At 41.9% G+C, this 15,881-nt stretch overlaps 1 protein-coding gene across 1 annotated transcript in view; it reads right to left on the reverse strand.

Annotated features, from left to right (window-relative positions):
• Positions 1–1,596: 1,596 nt before the first annotated feature.
• VEPH1 (ventricular zone expressed PH domain containing 1) overlaps positions 1,597–15,881 on the reverse strand; it is a 140,091-nt gene continuing 125,806 nt past the window's right edge. The window contains exons 11-12 of the mRNA XM_058189142.1: positions 5,773–5,909; positions 1,597–2,813 (exon numbers count right to left, since the gene is read on the reverse strand). Coding sequence (XP_058045125.1) covers positions 2,577–2,813; positions 5,773–5,909 — 374 coding nt within the window. The 3' untranslated portion in view covers positions 1,597–2,576. The remainder of the gene's footprint in view (positions 2,814–5,772; positions 5,910–15,881) is intronic.

A 15,881-nucleotide genomic window follows, 5' to 3' on the forward strand; every position in this document is an offset into this window, starting at 1 on the left:
GTCACTAGAACTGCAGTTAATGTTGAATTCTATCTACTGAGGCCAACTGCAACCAAAGGATTCATCAAATCTTAGGATCTTAGGAAGTCACTTAAGTGAAGTGACTTCACTTAATCTAAGAAAAATTCAGATTTATTTCTAGGCATCCAGAGCTGTTGTGATAACCTGGATCTGGCTAGGGTTGCTGTGGTTATTTGTCATATTTCCTCCCCCCATCTTAGGATACATCATTAGTACTATTGTTTTATTTTTAAAAAATCTCTGATTATGTGGGAGCACTTCAGAAGGAGTTTTGTTCTGTCACACATCATGTGACACGGGGGTGGGTTCTACTTACCTCTACTACTGGTTTGCATCATGCCTGCGCGCACGCTCTTGCTCTTCTGCGCATGCGCGCAAGAGTTTTGATGATGTTTGGGTCAGTGGGCGGAGCCTCCTGCTGGTTTTACTACCTGTTCTATAGAACCAGTCTGAACCAGGGACAACCCACCACTGATGTGACATGATTTAGCTTCAATTATGTTGTAAAAGACAGGGAATAAGATATACTATTTATCTGAGGCAGATCCTGCCAACCTTTCTGAAAGTGGAAGACAAGTCTACAATCTGAGATACATTAGGTCATGTGTTTATATTTTATGTTTGGGCCTTAGGGTCGCAAGAATTGTGTCAAAAGAAACATTCATAGGTTCTGCATAGATAGGCTATGTTCTTTATAATTCCTGAGGGGACATGACAAAGCACAGAGGATATGAAAATCTTCAGCAAAATAAATGTTGAGTAAAAGGGACTTCAATCCCACTTGACAATGGGCTGGGCGAAGAGTGAAGTCTTCGGGGTCCTTCAAAACACCAGTAGAATGGAGGCCATTCAAATCTAATGAAATTCAGCTCATAGATAAAAATGTAAAGATTTTATTTCAGTTTTTGTTTTCCAAAAGCTATTGCTCTGGAAGTATTAATATTGCAGTGTTAAAAAAAATCATTAATAAATTGTCTCAAAATGTGCTTTTTCTTTGAAGATGTTTTCACTTCTCATCCAAGAAGCCAAAGAAGCTTCTTGGATGAGAAGTGAAACATCTTCAAAGAAAAACAAGAAAGCCCAGTTCCCTCTTGAAAAAGCACCTTTGGGACAACCATGACCTGGTTGACTGGGAACATTCAACAATAACTTCTGAATAATTTATTCATTTTCTTTTACATGAACGGATTATTCACCTGATTTTGAATTTTTTTTAAAGTGGAATAAAACAGGGTGGCTTTTTTAAACATATTGAATCACAAAGGCATGATTAACTTTGTTTTATGTTCCTATCCAGATAAACGATGGTAGGGAAGCTGTAGAGATGGGAGAAAGAAGGATATCTCAAAGATACAAGAAACCAAATTTGTTAGATCATACATTTTAATATATCTTAAGGGGATTGATAATGAACATTTATATAACATCCTATGATCAGAACATTTGCTTGATTGAAATAAATGTTTCTCTGGACTGTGAAGAGTTTCTCCAGATAAGGCCATCTGTGTATGAGCCTACACTATCAATGCTTTTTCTTTTACTGTTATCAACTGATTTCCTTATCTAAATGCCAAAGGAACTAACTCCAGACATAACATTTCTGAGATCATGCAGACTAGCAAAGACCTGAATTCATAATTCATAAAGTCAAAGCTGATAAGATTTGTAAGTATGTTTAATGAACATGAGGCTGTACATTCATTACCTATGGCAGCAATTTTTTCAACTCATGTCTCCCTCCAGAAATGGTTGATTTGCAACTAGAGAACTAGAATATAGCACATGGGAGCAAGAAACCATATGCTTCAGTTGTCATGTATGAATTACACCGATTTGAATGGATTCATATATCCGTTAAGTGGCAGGTGGAATAGCATAAAGTATAAAATAGTCAAGTTTGATTTCTTTCATAATCTCAAACAAATATCTTTTTCTCTGTTGCACATGTACCAATGACTAGCATTAAATCACTGAACCTACAAGCTACAAACTATGGCCTATTATCTCAGAGTGGGAAGGTATTTTTAAACTTTGTCCCATCCAATGGCAGTCAGCCAACTGCCTTGGTTTGGGGTTCAGTGAAAGTACTGTACAATGTTTGGATATTCAAAAAATGGGAGTCAGTCAGGACAAAATAGAGCAGCTATTGTAGCTGGAATTCATGTATGTGACTCCTAAGAAAAGTGGTATAAGCATGCACTAAAAGTATAGCCAAGATGAATTTTTAGCAAATGGCTAATCAGTCCTAAGTTGTTTCTCAATTACCACAGTTATATAAATACTTATGTATGCATCCTCCTTCTCTTCAACAGGGCCCAGCCCCTGAACAGGCATTTCTGGTTGTGATGGTCTCAGTTCTATGAACACACAAAATTAGTCTGTGTGATATCCAAAGATCATGAAGATGGAATATTGTGGAATAGATCTCAGTGGTGCCATTTCTCATTGCAAAACACATTATACAGCCTGTATAATATATTTTGCAATTCAAATATCGAGATACTCCACGTAGTTATCTATGACTGAAAAAGAAAACATAAGCAAATCTATAGTTGTTACAAATATGTGGTTGCTTCTCTGCTTTCTCGTTCTTTAGCTTGTGCTACTGCCACATTAATGCACTGTAGCCACTCCTCAGCATTTTTTTCATCTTTGGCCTTGAAGACATATGTCTTATTGTCCGTGAAGATTTCAAAGGCCCGAGGAAGACTGCGATCTCGGCGCTTCTTGGCTACCACTTTGACACTCTGGACTTTACTCAGTTCAATGGGACAATCATCTGGATCATCTTTCTAAAAGAGGGATGGAGAAGGAAACAGAACTTTATATCTCTTCAGAAAAATGCATTGTTAATTGTTATTGTTAATTCTTTTGTTCAGTCTAAGCACTTTCATCCCAGCTTCATGTAGATAACAAGCTAGTTCAACAGCCATTCAGGTTCACATCCATTCATATCCACAGCAAAAGATTATGCTAAAATAATTATTCATGCGCAGTGTTGCCATGATTGAAATTCCACCCAAGTGTTCTTACTTACTGATGTCTAATGCATATGTATGCATTCCAGTATTTGTGCCATGATGTTGTGGACTGTTGGGCAATGGCCCCTCCAGCAACTGAATCAGATGAGGAGATGGCCTGGGAGTCAGGGCCATCATCAAGGCAACCTGAGAGTCCAAGGGGGAAGAGGGAATGGAGCTGTCAGAGATAGAGACAGAGGCCATCCATCAGCCCTTGGAGAGTCAACAGCCCCCAGGTCTGTAGGTGGCTGATGAGGAAGAGAAGGAACAGCTGGATCCAGTGCCTGATGTGCAGATGCGCAGAAGGCAGAGGAGAGGAGAGCAGTGGAAATCTATGGGCCGATCCTTGGGACGAAAGAGCTACTGCTTCTAGCGAAGCCCCACTCTAGCTCTGGGCATAAAAGGCAGGGGGTGGAGTTGAATAAATATGGCAGACAACTATTCATCTCCCTGCCAGACAGACTTGTTAGCCTGCTGTGAGAAGGAGAGAGACTTTTTGCCAGAGCTGCTGGCACTCCTAATAAAGGAATCATTTATTTAACTACAGAGGGTTTGTTGTGTTTGGGAGCTGGGTCATCCAGGTCAGAACACATGACATCATGATGCACAATCATTTATACCCCTCCCTATCTTGTCCTCACTATCTATGCTCCAAGATGACTATGTGAAAAAGAAAGAGCAATGTCAGTATTCATATTAAACATTAGTTAACATTAGTTTCCGCTAATACTTTTTAAACTTCTACATGACAAAAACAAAAAGAAACCAGTGTATTTTGGTACTGAGACTGTTGTGAGTATCAGGTTGAGGTTGACCTTCATCAGTGGTGGGTTTCTACCGGTTCACCCCAATTTGGGCAAACCAGTAGTGGTGGTGGCGGGAGGCTCTGCCTACCTGCCTGGACGTCATCACAGACACTCTGCACATGTTTAGAAGTGCCGCTCTCTCCTTCTCACAGTTCTGAACCAGTAGTGAAGGTAAATGGAACCCACTACTGACCTTCATCCCTGGAATTTAACTGGGCTGACTTAGGTGTGGTCACTGCCTGTCTCTGAAAGTAAAAATGCTATCTGTGCAGCTTTGACTTGCTAAAATAAAAAGTGCAGTTTAGATCTAATGAATACATAAAACAGCGGTACTACAGCACATTGAACCAGTACATTGAACCTGTATAGGCTCAATTTACCATGTATGGAAAAATCTCTGAAACACTTAATTTGTTTCACTGGAACTATTGTTTTAGGAATTGGTGCTTACTAAGATATCAATATGTATGATTCCCCCCCTTTCAGTATTAGTGCACATGTTACAATATTCTTCTAAATGAAGCCAAAGATGTAGGATTTGGCCAATTTTCCCACTAGGTTTCAAATATTTTAATGCATGTGAAAGATGCCCATCTGATAATCCTGAACTAAGAAGTGTTCTGTTTGTTCTCATAGTCAGTCTGGCATAGAAACATATTCAGCTGGCTCTAATTCCAATCACCTGTAATGGGCTCATTGTCATTCAACTCTGTTAAAATAAATAGCAATAAATTATTTATTATTATTTATTTAATCAAATTTTTATACCGCCCTATCTCCCGAAGGAGAGCTAGCAATTGCACTTATAGTGCTTTACAGCAGGGGTCTCCAACCTTAGCAACTTTAAGACTTGTGGGAAGAATTCTGGGAGTTGAAGTCCACAAGTCTTAAAATTGCCAAGGTTGGAGATGCCTGCTCTACAGCACTCTCTAAGTGGTTTACAGAGTCAGCATATTGTTCCCAACAATCTGGCTCCTCATTTCATGATCTCAAAAGGATGGAAAGCTGAATCAACCTTGAGCCAGTCAGGATGAAGCTCCAGACTCTGGGCAGAGTCAGCCTGTCCCATTGCATTCTAACCATTGCACCACCACCACTCCATATTTTACCAAATAAATGTTGGTAGAGAGACAAGCAGAGGGAAGAACTGAGATCCAGTGTTAATTTACCAATGTCTTCATGCTCCACACAATGAATTTTATATAAGATGGTCATGCTACTTTTTCCTCCTCTATGGATGTTCCTGCTATTTTACCCATAGTTCTTGTTCATAACACTAATTCAGCAAACTCTCCTTGTCAGTCATGCTTGCTCGTGCACAGACAAACTATCTGAGTCAAAACCTGCAGTTTCAGAAAAACATAGTCATTATCCTCTAGCTCTGCCTGGTGTCTCCTTAGCTTTTTCACTACAGCATCACTGACACGATTTCATTACACTGGCAACATATTTTCCTTTAACCAGTGGTTGTATAAAAGAAAAGAATGAGAGGAGAGAGGGAGGGAGGGAATGAAATTGGCAGTGTTCCAAGTTCCAATTTAAACAGAATGTACAGAGCCCACCCACTCTGATTTCTAAATCTACTGTTGTCCTTCTCCAGCCATCACCATAGGTCACCTGCTTTTCTGATCCTTGCCTACTCTTTCGCTTTTCCCAATATAGCCTTAGACAGGGGTCAAAGCTGGCTGAGGAACTCTGGGAGTTGAAGTCCACAAGTCTTAAAGGGACCAAAGTTGGAGACCCCTGTTTTTAAGGACCAATTTGATTCACAGCTATGAAACAATATTGATGGATGGATGGCTTTCACTTAGAAATATTCTTATGTCTTAAATTTCTAGTGCATGCTAGAGAATCATCACCAATTTTCAGAGTTGGGGAATGCAGAAAGTTTTTAAAAAGTGTTTTTTTTTTCTTCTTCAACTTACAGATTTTCCTTTGTGAAAGAGAAGTTGATTGCCAGCAAGTGTAAAATAGCGAGTCTTCCATCTTTTAATGAATTTCCATCGGATTTGCTTTTCTTTCAACCTGCCTTCAATCAGTGGCTGGCCATCTTGATTCACAACTGTGGATATTTAAAAATATTACCAAATGCCCTATTTGAGAAATAAGTTGTGTCCCCCCACCCACGGCATCTTTGTAAAACACAGACTCAATTTCCCCTTAAGTTGGAATTGTAAAGAAATTGTTTCTCGTTCTAAAAAAAAAAAAATCAAGTCAGGAGTAGGTTTTCATCATACAGTTTATGACAACTCTGGAGACAAGTTGTAATAAATTCCTCTCTTGTTTACATTTACTGATTGCCATTCCTCTCTCAACAGGGGAATAGAGGAGAAATACTGAGAATTGGTTTGGACATGTAGATATGTACATTTGCTTAACTTACTCTAGTATTTCTTTTTATATTTAAAGAAAATAATTCTAAGAAATGGGTAAAATTCCTACTTTTATTTTCTTTACTTTGGCAAAACCTGATTGTTTCCAGCCAATCTTGAGCAAGAAAAGATAGAGGACGAGATTCGCAGCAGGACATACTGTTGAATTTAGAGTATGAAAAGAGGCTCATTGTAATGAGGTCCAAGGGCATTTTCTTGAGTAATACTTACTATTCTTCTGTGAATGTTAGTATATCACCAAGAACTGAGGAAGCCCCAGAGTTTTAATTTTTTTTTTTAACTTTCAGGGTGCATAGTTAGTTATATACAAGGTTGTGTAGTGATGCCGACTTCAAAAGCTAGATAAGATGCCAGAAAATATGTGGCACTAATTAAAATAGAAAAGTTTAAAGGTCACAAAACTGTGAGCATTCCAAATATTTCTTTCTGAAGGAACTCTTATTTTCTTTGCAATTAAGCTGTCTAAACATGTAGAGTTTCGTACAGTAACCTTGTAACCTCTCTGTTGTAGAACTTCACTTCTTAAATGGAAACAGCCTTTTTTTTTTTTACAGGATTTCAGACACCAGGTGAAGCCTTTGGTTCAGGGTGCTTCCTATCCGAAGGTTAAAGTTACTGGAACTAGATTTCATTATGCAGATAAAAGGAAAAATGATGTCCAGATATGTTCATTCAACAAAGTATTGTATTGTCGATAGGGATGCAAAAGCTTCTGACTATACAAAAAGTGACATACTTTAAATATATCATGTAAAAACAAACCAACTTAACAACGTCACTCCCTCTGAATTGTCCGTCATGACAGTAAGCCTTAACATCAAGATATTTTAAGCTATGTTAGAATTTATGAATTCTGACATATTTACATATGAATATATAATATGAAAATATTTACAGATCCCTCACATCCAGGACATAAACTGTTTCAACTCCTACTGTTATGTTCTGGAAGTAACGAGGCTGGAGACCAGGGTAGTGACAACAGCTCTTTAATATAGGGTGAACCCAGCAACAGGCTGGGGGAAAAACCTCTCCTTTTATACAGTTCTGCTGGAGGCTTCGTCCAATCAGCAACGTGCTGATTTCCCGCTCAAATATTTAAAGGTACAACTGTTAATACATAACACTCCTCCCCTCCCAGAAAACACTTTGTCTCTATTTACATATTTATTTACATGTTATTTTTCGACGTAGTCACGCAAATAACCTGGGCGTCTCCTAGTTCTTTCTGACCTGCGCGGTTCAGTTCTGGGTGGTGTTTTGAGCTGGTCGGAGGGGCTGTTTTCTCCTCCCAGCTCTTTCTCTGGGCCATCGGGCCCGGATTATTGGCCGACTTTTTCTTGGCCATCCGGCCTTGGATTAATTTTGAATTTTCCTGCTGCTTCCTCGGGACCTGATGGCGTCGCTGGAACTCTGGGACCTCAGCTAAGTCTTGCGCCTCCCGGTCATTGTCAGCTGTGGATTCAAAGTGGTATTGGTCATTACCTGTCTCTATTGGTTTGGTTTGGTCAGTTATTCGTTCCTTAACTGATCTATGTGGCGCCGCCACACTCGGTTGTCTGGTAGCTCTACCACGACGATTTTGGGCCTGTTATCTTTGTTACTTGTCCTGCGACCCAACTCGGGCCGTCCCCATAGTTTCGGGCCCACACCCGGTCGCCTATGCTCATTTCCTTGTCTTTTCTAGTTCCCCCTTGTAACCCTCGGGTGTGTAATGGGGGTTCAAACGGTCAAGTGGGCACCGGAGTTTCCGTCCCATTAGCAATTCGGCTGGGCTTTTTCCAGTGGCCGTGCTTGGGGTTCTGTGCTGGACGGCTAGGAAAGTCTATTTTGTTTGCCAGTCACCTGGCTTGAGCCTGGACAATGCCTCCTTAGCGCCCGGACGGAACGCCTGCAAGGCCATTCGACGCAGGGTGGAAAGGCGCAGAGAGGGCATGTCGGATGCCTTCCTCTGCCAGGTACTCTTCAAACTGGGCTGCCGTGAATTGGGGCCCATTGTCGGACACCAGAGTGTCCGGCAACCCGTGAGTTGCGAATAGGTGGCGAGGGTTGCGATTACTGCTTCGCCGTGGTGGACTTCATGAGTATGATCACCAACCATCTGGAAATTGCGTCCACCACCACTAGGAACGTTTGGCCGAGAAAGGGGCCAGCAAAGTCAATGTGGATTCTTGACCAAGGCCCTTGGGGCTTTTCCCATTCTCTGACAGGGGCTGTTGGGGTAGCGGTCTGGACTCTTGGCAAGCTTGGCATTTCCCTACCCTCTCAGCAATCTCTGCGTCCATGAGTGGCCACCATACATAGCTTCTAGCTAACCCTTCATCCTTACGATGCCTGGGTGACCTCGTGGAGGAGGTCCAATACCTTGCCCTTAACTTAACAGGAATTATTACACGATCACCCCATAACAGGCACCCCTTGAGCCGAGAGCTCATCTCGCTTAACAAATTCTTTGAACCGTTCGCCCGCGCAGCGGCCACCCTCTCTGTACCCAACCGAGTACAGTCCTTAACACAATGTCCCGGTATGATGCCCGAGCCACTTCCTTGATGTGACTGGGCCAGAGTCCAACGAGTCAATAAGGAGGATGGGTGTCCCGGAGTGGGGTCTTCGGTCGCCCCGGCAGTGGGCATCGGCTCAACGCGCCTGCATGCCCCACTTCTTCCCGGTCGATGCTGCAGCTTGTACGAATAAGCGGCTAAAAATATAGTCCATCGGGTCAAGCGTGGCGAAAGTGCCACAGGCGTTGGCGGTCGCCAGCCAGTAATCCTAGTAGCGGTCTGTGGTCAGTCACGATTTCAAAATTCCGCCCAAAGACATACTCATGGAATTTTTGACCCCTGATACAATGGCTAGTGCTTCTTTGTCTAATTGGCTGTAGTTCCTCTCTGGGAGGACATCGTTCTAGAGTAGAATGCTATAGGGGCTTCTGTGCCGTTTGGAAGTCTATGGCTGAGTACAGCCCCACCCCATAAGGGGATGCATCGCAAACCAGCACTAGGGGTAGTGAGTCGTGATATTGGATGAGCAGGCTATCACTTGAGAGCAGGTTCTTTACTGCTTCAAAAGCCCTATTTTCTGACTTTCCCCAAGACCAAACAGTATTTTTCCTAAGAGCCTATGCAGCGGTTCCAAGAACGGTTGCTTTGTTCTTTAAAAGACCGCGTAAAATTAACCAATCCCAGGAATGCCTGCAGCTCTGCTTTGTTTTTGGGCGCTGGAGCCTTCCTAATTGCCTTAACCTTGCTCTCAGTAGGGTGAATTCTTTCTTGTCTATCCGTAGCCCAAGAAATCGACCGATTCGACCCCTATCTGGCATTTATTTGTCTTGACTTTTAACCGCTGTCCGGAAAATGCTCAAGACCTTTCTTAACCGCCTCCCCAATTCCTCCATGTTTTCCCTGAAATTAGGACATCATCAAGTAGGGAACTACCCTGGGAGCCCTTGCAGTAGTCGTTCCATCAGGTTTTGGAACAGCCCTGGTGCCACACTAACCCCAAATTGCAATCGGTGCACTTGAAGGCCCCCTGTGCGCCACAATCGCTTGGGCTTCAGCTGTGCGGGCGCCTACTGGCAGTTGTTGGTAGGCTTGGGCCAAGTCTAACTTTGCAAAGACTTGCCCTTGCCCCAAAGAGTGCAATAAGTGTTGCACCACGGAACCGGTAAGCGCTTTTCTGTAAGGCTTTGTTAAGCCGCCTTGTAGTCAGCGCAAATTCTAATTGACCCGTCCGGTTTGATGGGGTGACGATTGGCGTCTCCCACTTTGCGTGATCGACTGGCACCAAAATCCCTGATTTATGAGCTTGTCCAGCTCCTTATCGATTTTTGGTTTTAGGGCAAAGGACTCTCCTCGCCTTAAGCCTAATGGGGGCTACCTGGGGGTCTAAGTTGAAGGAAATAGGGGTCCCCTTGTACTTGCCCAGGCGGTCCTTGAAGACATCTTCGAACTCGTTAAAGAGAATGTCTTTCAAATTGCAGTCACTTCTGTAGATGCCAGTCACTCCCATGCCCAGGGCACGAAACCAGTCGAGTCCCAACAGACTGGGCAGAGTTCCTTCGACGATCGTGATGGGCAGGGTCTTCTTGTGAGGGCCGTACTCGACTCGGACGGAGGTGGTCCCTCGAACAGGGATGCGATTCCCCTGGTAGTCGTGGACCCGTAGTCGTTGTGCTTGCAGGTGGCGCTTCGCGACGGACGGCAGCGACTTCGCCAAAGTGTCCCAGGACATGATGGTGATCGCTGATCCCGTGTCTACTTCAAGCCGGCACCGCACTCCCTCTATTTTAGGCCTGGTGAAGATCTTCTTCTCCACTTTGGTCGAGGCGCGGCCTATGACCACAGTTGTTTGGTTGGAATCCGCGCCTTTTTGTTTGAGCCAATCGCGGGTCGCCTTGCCGATTCCGCGCCTGATTGGCCGATTTGAATTTTCGGCGGAAGGTTGGGCGCTCGACAAACTTGAGCTAGGTGCCCTTTCTTCCCACACACCGACATGTCGCATCTTTAAATTTGCAGCGTTGGCGCTGGTGTTGACCCCGCAGCTTCCGTGATTCGCCTCGGTCCCCTTTGTCGCGTTTTCGGTGCGGCAGACCCTTCCTCGTCTTACCGTCGGATTCGGTCTGAACCTCCTCCTGGTGCACCGGGTTGCCTTCGCGCCGCCTTTGTGGAACCGGCTTCTGCAGCGTCTCTGCCGCTTGGGATGACATTTCATGTGCTCTGGCTTCGTCCAGAGCGTTGGCCAGCGTTAGGTTGCTCTTTGCTAGCAGCCGTCGCCGTAACGGATGTCTTTGACCCCTCGGATGAGTTGCTCGAGAGCACCTCGTCTAGATCACGGTATCCGCAGTCCTTGGGCGCTCTTCTCAGGGCGGCCATGTAATCACCGATAGACTCGCCTCCATCTGTCTTCGCCTCCGAATTCAAACCGCCGCATATATTTAGACGGTGTTGGTGCGAAATGGTTCTTAGCAAAGTCTGTAAGGTTGGCCACGACACCGACTGTAACGGTGTTGGCTCTGCCAGGGCTTCCGCGATGTCAATGACCTCCGGACCGCAGTGGCTTAAGAAATAAGCCCTTTTCGGTTGTCTGGAACTCCGTGCAGTTCGTTGGCTTCTAGGAAACTTTCGAAACGGGTCATATACGTTCCCCATTTCTCCTTAGCCGGGTCGAACGGTGCGGGTGGAGTGTAACTGGCCATCTCGCCTTTTCTGCCCTGGATTTGCTGGGTTCGGGTCTATCGTGCTTCAGCTCGGTTCTGGTTCTCCTCAGCCTCGAGATCCCACCTTCGTCGCCAATGTTATGTTCTGGAAGTAACGAGGCTGGAGACCAGGGTAGTGACAACAGCTCTTTAATATAGGGTGAACCCAGCAACAGGCTGGGGGAAAAACCTCTCCTTTTATACAGTTCTGCTGGAGGCTTCGTCCAATCAGCAACGTGCTGATTTCCCGCTCAAATATTTAAAGGTACAACTGTTAATACATAACACCTACCCTCAAAACGACGCTATAGAGCACTGCACACCAGAACAACTACACACAAGAACAGTTTTTTCCAGAAGGCCATCACTTTGCTAAACAAATAATTCCCTCAACACTGTCAAACTATTTACTAAATCTGCACTACTATTAATCTTCTCATCGTTCCCATCACCAATCTCTTTCCACTTATGACTGTATGACTGTAACTTTGTTGCTGGCAATCCTTATGATTTATATTGATATATTGACCATCAATTGTGTTGTAAATGTTGTACCTTGATGAACGTATCTTTTCTTTTATGCACACTGAGAGCATATGCACCAAATGTGTCCAATCACACTTGGCCAATAAAAAAAATTCTATTCTATTCTATTTATTACTCATTTCTAAAGATCTAATATTCATTTCTAAAGATCTAAGTGCCAGAGCCCACTGTAACAACATTGCCAAAAAGGCACTAAGAATTGTTAACCTAATCTTGCGTAGCTTCTTCTCTGATAATATTGTACTACTAACTAGAGCATACAAAACATTTGCTAGACCAATTCTTGAATACAGCTCATCTGTCTGGAACCCGCATTGCATATCAGACATAAATACAATCAAGAGAGTCCAGAGATATTTCACAAGAAGAGTCTTCCACTCCTCTGCTCGCAATAAAATACCTTATGTCACCAGACTTGGAAATGTTGGGCTTAGACAATTTAGAACTATGCAGACTTCAGTCTGACCTAAGCATAGTACATAAAATTATCTACCACAATGTCCTACCTGTCAATGACTACTTCAGCTTCAACCACAACAATACACGAGCAAATAATAGATACAAACTCAAGGTAAACCACTCCAAACTAGATTGCAGAAAATATGACTTCAGTAATAGAATGGTCAGTGCCTGGAATGTACTACCTGACTCGGCAGTTTCTTCCCCAAACCCCCAAAACTTAAGCTTAAACTGTCTACTGTTGACCTCACCCCATCCCAAAGAGGTCTGTAAGGGGCGTGCATAAGTGCACCTGCGTGCCTACCGTTCCTGTCCTAATATTCCTTTTTACTTACTCTTTTCATGTATCCAAATTATGTTTATACTTTTACCTGTTATCTTATATATGACTGACAAATATATAAATAAATAAATAATTTGGTGACCAGGGCAATTTTTGTCACTTGGAAAATTCCATGCAGTAATGTCAAATAAGTGCACAGTTATTATATCTATATCTATATATCCTTATCAAACTGCAATGGAAACTGCAATATCAGATCAACAAAACAGAAAAAATAATAATCTTGAATCACACTTTACTCTGGAACATCATCCTGCAATTTTCTTGGCAAAAGAAAATTGTACTTGGCACAAGTGTAGTTCCAATAGTTTGCCAGGATATTTTTTTTTAAATCTCCCAGCCTAACAGACAGTTCTGAGATTTCTTAGTAGTGTCTTATCCAAATAATAAACAGACTTAATTCTGTTTAGCTTCTAAGTACAGCGAAGGCTGGCCAGGTTACATCCTTGTTGTGTCGCAGCAACAGTACAGAAGTGCTGTCAGTGCTTGCTTTGGGATGTTTTTCAACTTCCTAATTTAGGTTAGCGTACAGGGATGTCCTGAAAGTCTCCATCCAGGTCCAGCCCTGCTTAGCTGGATCAAGAACAGCCAGGCTTCCCAACCCTTGTTTGCTCAAGCAAGAAGAGTCTACAGATAGTATAGATTCTGGAGCAGCAGTCTTTACAAGTGCCAACATCTGACCTTGGAGATGACTGGGGCATGGGACTCTCATAAAATTTAGCCAATTCTTTTTGTTTTCTAAAAATTTAATTTTGGAATCTGTAATGCCTATAAGAGGACAGAAAGGCCTGGAGGAAAGTTGTCCATGGGGTCGCGATGGGTTGGATACAACTTCGCAAATAACAACAACAAATGCCTATAATTACTGCATTGCCAATTTCTGGTTATGTTTATTTCATAACAGTGGAAGATTTCCACCTGGGTAGAGATGGGAAGGTCTGGAAAAAACCAGAAAAAAACCTCTGGTTTTCCCCCTAATTTTCCTGGGTTTTTTCCCCTCCAGGCCTTCCCATCTTTACTCCTGGGCCAATTACAATTTGGAGGATATTTTAATTGAGACTGTAACAAAAACAGGGTATGTGCATCAAAAAAGGCAATATGTGATTGTAATTGTACAATTGATGCCCAATTTCCAAGATGCGCCTAAGAAAGGAGTGGAGCATCCACTCTTCAGTCACAACTGCCATGTTGGTTCTTTTTTTAAACACTTTTCTCTTCTTGGATACCCATGAGCAGAAAGGAAGAATTAACCAAACTCATGAGCTGAAGTTCCCATTGTAGTGGCCCTTTTAGCAGCCATTATTTAGGAAAATGTACAGGTAGTCCAGTAATGGGATTCAAGTAATTTAACAACCGGTTCTCTGCCCTAATGATTTCTTCCAAAAATCAGTTTACCAAACTGTTCAGAAAGTTAACAACCGGTTCTCCCGAAGTGGTGCGAACTGGCTGAATCCCACCACTGAGGTAGTCCTCAACTTACAACAGTTCATTTAGTGAACGTTCAAAATTTCAATAGCACTAAAAAAGTGACAACCATTTTCATACTTATGACCATTGTGCCACTGTCATGGTCACGTGATCAAAATTCAGACACTTGGCAACTGACTCATATTTATAATGGTCATAATGCTCATATCTATGACCAGGATCACTTTTTGAGACCTTCTGACAAACAAAATCATTGGGGATTAACAACCATCACTTAACTAACTTAACAACTGCAGTGATTCACTTCATAACTGTGGCAAGAAGCTTCGTAAAATGGGGCAAAACTCATTTAACTGCTGTCTCACTTAGCCACAGAAATCTGGGGCTCAATTGTGGTTGTAAGTTGTATCGAGACATATTAAATGCAATTACAAATTAAGATCATACCTCATTACTATTAAAACAGTTTGAAATCAGAATCTCTTGATAATGTACAGTAACTCCCCAAGAGGTCCAAATTTACTTTTGCTCTAGCATCACTTCAATTGGTTTTCAAAGTGCTTGGAGCCTCTTCTGTATGAACATAAACTGACTTTATACAGTATATAAATGTTCCCTAAACTCATGTTTACTGTATGTGGAAAGGATTAAGGAGAGTAAATGTTTAAATATTTATTTAACTCGACAGTAAACATTTCCCCCCATGTATTACTTTTGGGGGGAATCTTTTTGCAATAACAGAAATGTCAACAAAAATGGAAATAAATGTAGTGACTTTTCATGTACCACACCCTTGCCAAAGGTCCTTCATTCATCAAGATTTGGGTATATAAAGCACAGAAAATTAAGACTCTTGGGATGCAAAAGCTGACATGGCAGAATATATACTATACCATTTCAGACTGTAAATGAATGCACATTTGAGAAATTTTAAATGTTCTTCAGCTGAAATCTACACAAACAGAAGCAAGCGTATGAGGAAAGAAATTTTCATCTCTTCACCATTTCTATTTGCAAGGATTTTTAAAATTATGAAAAGCTTTCATAAATGACATCTGTAATCTTAAAAGGTGTATTGATCAGTCACATCATCCTGAAATCTCCACAATAATATAAGGGTATCTTTTAAACCCTCAGCAATCACGGAGAAATCTGGCTTAAATCAGGACAACAAAATTGGATTTAACATATAAATGGGTATAAATTTAGCCTATAGCTGAGTTGCTCTCTACAAACCACAAATCTGAAACAATAGACAGAACATAATGCATTGCCTTTTAGTTTTAGAGGTCATTCTAGGCCAGTCTGAAATTATTTAATAACAATAAACTTAACTTTGTATAACAGGACTATTGGTTTCCAAGCTAGTGTTTTAAAAAATTATGACACAAATTGCGGGAGATATTGAAAACTTTTACAAAGTATTTATACTTTGAGTTCTACTCTACTCCTATAGGACTGATCCCAGATACTATTATGAGCTGCATGAACCATTGTATTTGTAACAGGGCTATCAAACTTACTAAAACAGTGTCCAGATGATCAGAGTTTATTTTATTTATTTATTTATTTTTTATTTATTTATTTATTTATTTATTTATTTATTTATTTATTTATTTATTTTTGTCATACAGTGTATATATAAGCATAAGCATGAAATAATTATACAAT

Source organism: Ahaetulla prasina, chromosome 6, assembly GCF_028640845.1.
Source record: "Ahaetulla prasina isolate Xishuangbanna chromosome 6, ASM2864084v1, whole genome shotgun sequence".
In the NCBI taxonomy this organism is placed as follows: Eukaryota; Metazoa; Chordata; class Lepidosauria; order Squamata; family Colubridae; genus Ahaetulla; species Ahaetulla prasina.